This window comes from Saprolegnia parasitica (genome assembly GCF_000151545.1).
Source record: "Saprolegnia parasitica CBS 223.65 unplaced genomic scaffold supercont2.11, whole genome shotgun sequence".
NCBI classification, from domain to species: Eukaryota; Oomycota; class Saprolegniomycetes; order Saprolegniales; family Saprolegniaceae; genus Saprolegnia; species Saprolegnia parasitica.
In genome coordinates, this window is record NW_012156405.1 from 739,310 (window position 1) to 746,731 (window position 7,422).

The following is a 7,422-nucleotide window of genomic DNA, read 5'->3' on the forward strand; positions in this document are numbered from 1 at the left end:
ACAAGAAGCAGTACATGATGCTCGAGAAGTCGTCACGATCTATAAGCTACAGTGGGGCTGTGGTATCTAGAGACTCTACGAGCCGCCATATCGGGTCGTACACAAGGCATTACTATTGAGAAAAGGTTAGCAGCATCATTGCGCAAGCACACGTTGCTGGGTTGATGTTCTCCGCGAGTACGCTCGAGTTCAATGCCCAGCTCTCTGGACTCGGCGCTAACGATTCTAATTGGCCAAAAAAACAGCGTGAGCGGGCCAAACTGACCAGTGCGGGTGTTGCGTTCGTGCAGTGCAACACCCGCATTGGCTACAAGGGTTTTGCGCTCGTTCATTGGTAGAAATTCGAGCTTATAGGCACGTTTTTAAGGTACCACAGAGGTATACAAAAACCAGCATGAAAACAAGAGCTGAATGCCAAGTTGCACAATTGCCGCGCGCACAGCACCGCTTGCATAGTACCGCTTGCACAAGATCGCCACGTCATATCGAACTTCCTCCTTCTTCTCTTCTCTTTCTTCGATTTAACAGGCACACGTGTGTTATAGTCCCACCATTTAAGGGGCAGTCGCCCCTTGTGACGGGCACACGAGGTTGAATCATAGAAGTTACACTTTCTGCTTGGTTCCTAGCCTTGCCGCGCTTGGGGCTTGGAAATGATGAGCTCGAGGGGTTTTAGCTCTGACAAGTGATATGACAAGGGATGTCATGCGCCTGGTGGGATGTTTTGGTATGCATGCCGGCGAAAACCGGTATTAGCGCACACAGCGATTATCACGATATGGAGGTATGTCGCTGACCTAACCCAGCCTGTTGTTACCGCCGCATGTTGTATTACTTTGCGTGCTGCAGGAGTTCATCTCAGCGGCACTTCCGGCACGGCACATGCTCGGCGTTTGTTTCAATCGCCAAGATACGATGAGGCTCATCCATCGGCCGAGTCTCTCGCTCCAAAGCGCTACCTTTGCGCCGCGTTCTGGACCGAGCTGCACCTACAGCACACCAGCGATTTGACTCTTCCACATGATGATCGCCATGCGCTCTGCGCTCTGTTACTACACATGTCATCCCTGTTCATACTCCAAAGCAGTTCAGTTTAAAACGTCTCCTAGCGGACTCCCGTCTCAACGTGTCCAAGCTCAATTTTGGGCCACGACTGATAGCTATCACAGGAATGATCGCTACGATGTTACGCATTGCACAAGCGAGAAGGTATCGCTCGACACCGAAGCATGAACCGAAGCGACATTGGTGCGAATTCAAGGGTCCGTTTCCGCCGTGTTCAGGATGACAGACACAGACACTGACGTTGAGCTGCTTTCATTCGATGGAGAACGCCACGATCATATATATCATGAAGGAGTTCGTGGTCTCACTTACGAGTTTTGGGCTTCGCGTGCTATCAGCTTGCATATACCAGCCGCCATGTGATAGCCCCATACGACTGGAATCGCCCAAAAGCAACCACCACAACCCGGCGCTACCTGGCACTGATACCCAGAAGCCCGACGCGGACTTCGTCATTTCCATTTTGCGCAATGCACTCACACGAGCCTCTTCCGGTCACCGCGTCCGAGCTGCCACAAGAGCCGGCGACTCCGATCGGCGACAACGACCTCCTCCTCGCCAAGCCGTTGGTCGTCGCCAAGGCGCCGTCGCACAGCTACCGGCCCGACATTGACGGTCTCCGGACGCTCGCGGTCGTCCCCGTCGTGCTCTTCCACGCGTACCCTGCGGCTTTTCCCGGCGGCTTTATTGGCGTCGACGTCTTCTTTGTCATCTCTGGCTTTCTCATCTCCGGCATCCTCTTCAAGCAGTGCCGCAACGACACCTTTACGTACGCAGGCTTTTACGTCCGGCGCGTCCGGCGCATCTTCCCGACGCTGATTCTCGTCTTGAGCGCGACGTTCTGGCTCGGGTACCTCTACCTCATGGCGCCCAAGCTCAAGGCAATGGCAGCGACGATGCTGGCGGGTGCACTCTTTAGCGCCAACCTCCAAGTGCTCTCGCTCACGCACTCGTACTTTGACATTGACGTCAAGACCAACCCGCTCTTGCACCTCTGGTCGCTCGGCGTCGAGGAGCAATTCTACATCTTTTGGCCGCTGCTCGCGTCCATCGTCATGCGTCTCCGCTACCGCAAGGCGATCGCACTGCAGCTAGCCGTCGTCGTCGTCAGCTTTGGCATCAATGTGAGTCTTCTCGGCGTCCAAGGCAGCAACAAGTGGTCGTTTTACATGCCACTGAGCCGGTTCTGGCAGATGGCGCTCGGTGGTCTCCTCGCCTACCTCCACTGCGCAACGACCGTTGAACTCGAGCCCGAGACAGAGACCGAACCTGAGACCGAACAAGAAACCTCGGTCCTCGAGCATGCGGTGCAGCGCGTCGCAGCCATGTACGTCGCCGCGGCGCCGTCAGGCCGCGACCAAGTCGTGTCGGTTGCCGGGCTCGGACTCATCCTCCTCGGCTTTGCCAGCGTGAACGAAGACCGGCTCTTCCCGGGGTTCTGGGCTCTTCTCCCGACGCTCGGCGCCACGCTGCTTATCGCCGCCGGTCCCGACGCCACCTTCAACAAGCATGTCTTGAGCCACCCGCTGCTCGTGTACATTGGCAAGATCAGCTACTGCCTGTACCTCTGGCACTGGCCGCTGCTCGTCTTTGCCATCGAGCGGTACCCGGACGCGAGCAGCCGCCCGACGTACATGGCGCCGTGGGTCATGCTCGGCATCTCGCTGCTGCTGAGCGTGCTCACGTACGAAGATGTCGAGAAGCGGCTCCGGCGCCGCACGTCCAAGCTCGTGACGCCGCTCCTCGTGCTCTGCGTTCTGGCGCTTGGGGTCCTCGCAGCGCTCGCGTATGCGTCGCCGTCGCACTACTCGGCCATCGAGCTCGACTTGGCGTCCAGTATAGACGTTGTAGCCTCGGACGAGGTGGCGCTGGACACGGTCTTTGTTCCGCAGGTGGATGCGAGCGCGGTGGTCGCGACAACAGCAGCGCCGGCAGGCGTGGTGCCGATGGCGACTTTGGCGGCGGCAGTCGCGCAAATGAACGCATCGTCGGCGATCGCAACATCGAATTCATCCACGGATCTTGCCCGCAGCACGATTGCGCCGACGGCGGCCGTTACCGAGGTCAAGGTGACGACGGCAGCTCCTGAGAGTAAGGCGACAACGGCGCCAACGTCTGCAGTCCCCAAGCACGTAGCCAAGACGACGGTCAAGATGGCCCGTCACGCTATTACCGACGGTGAATGGGACAAGCAGATTCCTGGCTACTGCCCGACGGACACGCCGTACATCACAACCGCCAAACTGCGCGAGCCATTTCCGTTCAAGGACCCGACGTATGCAGGGTACCCAGAGCGATGCCAGGTTATCAACCCCGGTCATGAAGCCAACGGAGTCGTGGTCGTCCTCGGTGACTCTCATGGAGACATGTCCAAGCCTCGCTTTGCGCAGCTCTTCGACGAGAGTATTGTGGCCAAGACGTCGTTCCCGACGATCGTCTTCAAGACCCGCTGGGGCCGCGCGATGCTGCCGTGCCGCCCCGAGTTCGCCCAGAACATTGAGATGCTCAAGACGCTCAAGCCGACTGTTGTGCTCTTTGTCGTGCACTGGGTGCAGTACCTCAACCCTGGCGCTCCGAAAGACGAGCCGGCAAGCCACCCACCGACCTGCTGCTTGTACGAAGGCGCCGCATGTAAAGAACAGAGCTTGGCCGACGTGGACGCGATTCTAGCAGAGTTCCAGAGCCAGCTGCGGGCCGTCGCCGATCTCGGCGTCAAGGTCTTTGTCGTCGACCAGAGTCCCGAGTACGCGCGCATGAACCCAAAGTCGTGGATTCAAGGCGACACGGTCAAGCTTCCCGCGCCCGTGAGCCGCGCGGCCTTTCGAAGGGAGATGGCGTGGCTCTTTGACCGCTTGCACCCGGCCTTCACAGCGGCCAACGCTACGGTGCTCGACTATGCGGACGACTACTCGGACGGCGACAAGATCATGATGGCGGACGCGTATGGCGAGCCCACGATGTGTTCTGGCGGCCACCTCACGACGTACACTGCGCGCAAGCATCTCCACGTGCTGGACCAGGTCGTGCAGGCTGCATTGGCCGTCTAAGCTTGGCCGTAGCTCCAATTCGTTGCACGCACTGGTGTAAATGTAGATTAGTCAATAGAAGACCCTTTTTGATAACGCGACGTGTCCGATGGACAAAAGGACATGATAAAACATGTGGAATTCGCTTATGTAGTACCTGCGCCCTTTCGACCGAGGACGGTTACCTCAGCCTTCATTTGTCGCGGAGGGCATGGTAGCAACGGTACGCTCGATGGTCTCCGAGTTGTGGCTCACGCTCCGTAGCTCCACGAGCAGCTGTATCACGCAGCGCGGTCTGGCGACCACAGCGCCGTCTCGGTCGCCCTCAAGCGCGGGGCCAACGCCAACGCCGAGACCGAGGTCGGGTCACACCCTCAGAGCACGAATGCAATTCGAGCGCGTAGGGCTGGACACCACTGCTGCGCGCAGCTCAAAATGGCCACAGCCTCGTCGTGCACTTCCTCTTGCGGTCGATGTCCGACGTCAACAAGCCCACGAGCGTAGAAACGGCGACAAGACCAACTCGATCCGACGTGTGCGAATGTGTAGGATGGGGCCACGCCATTGTACATGGCGAGCCAGAATGGCCATGTCAGCGTTGTCGCGTTGCTCATCCAGGCCAATGCCGCGGTCGATCAGAGCAAGAAGGCGCGATTTAAGAACTCTGTATTTGCGTCACAGTGTTTTAGGATGGTGCCACGCCTCTGTATGTCGCTGCTCAAAACGGTTTTGACGCAATTGTCGAGCTCCTTTTGCAGTCGGACGCCAACGCCAACGCCCGAAAGCTCGTACGTCGAGTGTGGCTTCTTCGAATCCACTCATCGTTTCTCCAGTCGGGGTCGACGCCGCTGTACGTGGCGGCCCAGAATGGTCGCGGAGGCATCTTGAAGCAATTGCTGCAAGCGGGGGCCGATGTCAACCTCGGCAACAACGTACGCTCGCACCCTTGGCTCCGCATCCGAGGGCACGTGTCTAGGAAAACGCAACACCGCTGTATGTGGCAGCGGCCAAGGGCCACGCGACGGTGGTTGCCATGCTCGTGCAAGCAGGGGCCGACCTCACCAAGAAGAAACAAGTCATTTGGTTGCCATGGGTCTCGGAAACGACAGGGCAATTGTAGGCGGGGACCACGCCCCTGATTGCAGCGGCCTTCAACGGCCACAGCAACATTGTGGCCTTGCTCATGGAGGCGGGCTCGGACGAGGGACCTGTGGTACGACACCGAGAGCGTTCATTGGCGTCTCTATGGGGCGGGTCGTAGGACGACTGGACGCCTGTCTGGGCCGCTGCGTTTAGCGGTCACACGAATGTGCTGCAGAGCCTCATCCTCGCCAAGGCCGATTTGAACAAGTGCGACAAGGTATTTTCTCGGGAGGAAGAGTTGGAAGCATCCGATATAGGACGGATGGACACCATTGTGTGTGGCAGCACTCAATGGGCACGCCAACGCCGTTCGGGTTCTTTTGGACGCGGGGGCTGACATTGACCGCGCCACCAATGTACGTTTGTATACTATAGATTTGCTCTTTCAACGGGAATATTGTCGACAGTTTGGCGCCACGCCGCTGTACATTGCGGCGCAGAATGGGCACGAACACGTCGTCAAGGTGTTCATCGAGGCCCGATCCCACATCAACCAGAGTCAGCGCGTACGTGCCTTGATGATTTCAAAGCATTTATAGCAAGCTAGTCGGGCGCGACACCGCTCTACGTGGCAGCCCAAAACGGGCACGCCAACGTCGTTGCCCAGCTTATTGCTGCGAACGCGGATGTCAACAAAGGCGCCGAGGTAGTCGCGGGATTGGCTGCGCCATGCCTACGTATGTGCTAGCTGGGTGCAACACCGCTGTACATTGCAGCACAGCACGGCCACAATCCAGTTGTGGCCCTTCTCCTCAACGCAAAAGCTATTGTCGACCAAGCCACTCATGTAGTGTTGCATGCGACCAAGATCGACAACATAAATTTCACGTAGACGGGCGCGACCGCGCTGTACGTGGCTGCGCAGAATGGCAACGCGGCGCTCGCCAAGCTCCTCGTGCAGGCCAGGACAGACGTCAACAAGACGTTCAAAGTTGGTCGCCACAGGATTATCGCGCTTATGAGAACTGTAGCAAGGGGTGTCGCCGTTGTGGGTTGCCGCCTCCAAAGGGCACGTCTCAGTTGTCGCTGTGCTCATCCAAGCAAATGCGAACCTCGACCTTTGCAACGCCGTACGATCGCACGCTCTATATACGCGATACCATCGAGCGGCGTAGGACGGGCGATCGCCGCTTTGGATCGCCGCCTTCAAGGGGTTTGCACCGGTCGTGTCGCTTCTCATAAAGTCTGGCGCCCAAATCAACCTCGCCGACACCTCGGTAAAAGAATCTCTCTCGTTCGCGCCCTGAGGCGCTTCTAGGTTGGTGCGACGCCGCTCTATGTGGCAGCGCACAAGGGTCACGATGCTGTCATCTCGGTGCTGCTGCAAGGCGGCGCCGCCGTCAACCAAGCCGCTTCGGTACGCGTCGGTTCCCTTTCAGCGCGTATGTAGATCCATCTAGGATGGCTGCACGCCGCTGTCGACGGCGGCTTTCAACGGGCTTGTCTCGGCGGTGGCGCTCTTGGTCGCAGCGCAGGCCGATGTGGATCTGGCCAAGCATGTTGGTGCTAGCGCGTATCGTCGTTGTTTGTCAAGGCGAGATACGGCGTAGGACGGCACGACACCAACGTACGTGGCAGCACAGAACGGCCACACCGCCGTCGTCGAGGCCCTTCTCAGCGCCAAGGCCAACGCCAACACGAGCCATAAAGTACCCAACTTGATCGTCCAATATTTCATGTGAAGTCGTAGGATGGACGCACACCTCTGTGGATGGCTGTTTGCAACGGTCACGAAGACGTGGTCCGCCACCTTGTGCAGGCCGCCGCCGACGTCGACAAAAGCCACAAGGTGCGGCGCATCGATCGTAAACAAGCACTACAATTGGCCTAGGACGGGCGCACCCCGTTGTGGATGGCGGCCTTCACGGGCCAGAAAGCCTTGGCGCAGCTGCTTTTGGACGCTGGCGCCGATCCCAACAAGAGCCACTGAGACAAGCGCGCCCTAACACATTTTGTTTCTCAGGCCCGTTGGCTGTAGGACGGCCGGTCCCCGCTTTGGATGGCGTCCTTCAATGGCTTTGGCGATGTTGTCGACGCCATCGTGCTTGCCAAGGCGGACATCAACAAGCCGCACAAGGTGCACACTCGCTTACGTTCGCCTCTTACGCCTGCAGGTGGGCGCGACGCCGCTGTACGTGGCGGCCAACCAAGGCCACGCCAACATTGTCCAAGCCTTGCTCGCCGCCTG

The 7,422-nt window shown here is 58.5% G+C and overlaps 2 protein-coding genes across 2 annotated transcripts in view; both read left to right on the plus strand.

The window, feature by feature from the left end:
* Positions 1-1,535: 1,535 nt before the first annotated feature.
* SPRG_04314 (hypothetical protein) lies at positions 1,536-4,112 on the plus strand (the record flags this gene model as incomplete). The annotated part of the gene is made up of 1 exon (XM_012342905.1): positions 1,536-4,112. One exon carries the CDS (start codon positions 1,536-1,538, stop codon positions 4,110-4,112), a length of 2,577 nt encoding a protein of 858 aa, XP_012198295.1.
* Positions 4,113-4,302: 190 nt separating this feature from the next.
* The window catches only part of SPRG_19631 (hypothetical protein), a gene marked incomplete at both ends in the record, with an annotated part of 4,973 nt that continues 1,853 nt past the window's right edge, over positions 4,303-7,422 (plus strand). The window contains 21 exons of the mRNA XM_012342964.1: positions 4,303-4,314; positions 4,356-4,451; positions 4,496-4,591; positions 4,641-4,757; positions 4,781-4,879; positions 4,925-5,023; positions 5,068-5,166; positions 5,212-5,304; positions 5,353-5,451; positions 5,492-5,590; positions 5,642-5,740; positions 5,782-5,880; positions 5,923-6,021; positions 6,067-6,165; positions 6,206-6,304; positions 6,350-6,451; positions 6,493-6,591; positions 6,635-6,733; positions 6,785-6,883; positions 6,925-7,023; positions 7,213-7,311. Of these exons, the coding sequence (XP_012198354.1) occupies positions 4,303-4,314; positions 4,356-4,451; positions 4,496-4,591; positions 4,641-4,757; positions 4,781-4,879; positions 4,925-5,023; positions 5,068-5,166; positions 5,212-5,304; positions 5,353-5,451; positions 5,492-5,590; positions 5,642-5,740; positions 5,782-5,880; positions 5,923-6,021; positions 6,067-6,165; positions 6,206-6,304; positions 6,350-6,451; positions 6,493-6,591; positions 6,635-6,733; positions 6,785-6,883; positions 6,925-7,023; positions 7,213-7,311 (2,001 nt within the window). The remainder of the gene's footprint in view (positions 4,315-4,355; positions 4,452-4,495; positions 4,592-4,640; positions 4,758-4,780; positions 4,880-4,924; positions 5,024-5,067; positions 5,167-5,211; positions 5,305-5,352; positions 5,452-5,491; positions 5,591-5,641; positions 5,741-5,781; positions 5,881-5,922; positions 6,022-6,066; positions 6,166-6,205; positions 6,305-6,349; positions 6,452-6,492; positions 6,592-6,634; positions 6,734-6,784; positions 6,884-6,924; positions 7,024-7,212; positions 7,312-7,422) is intronic.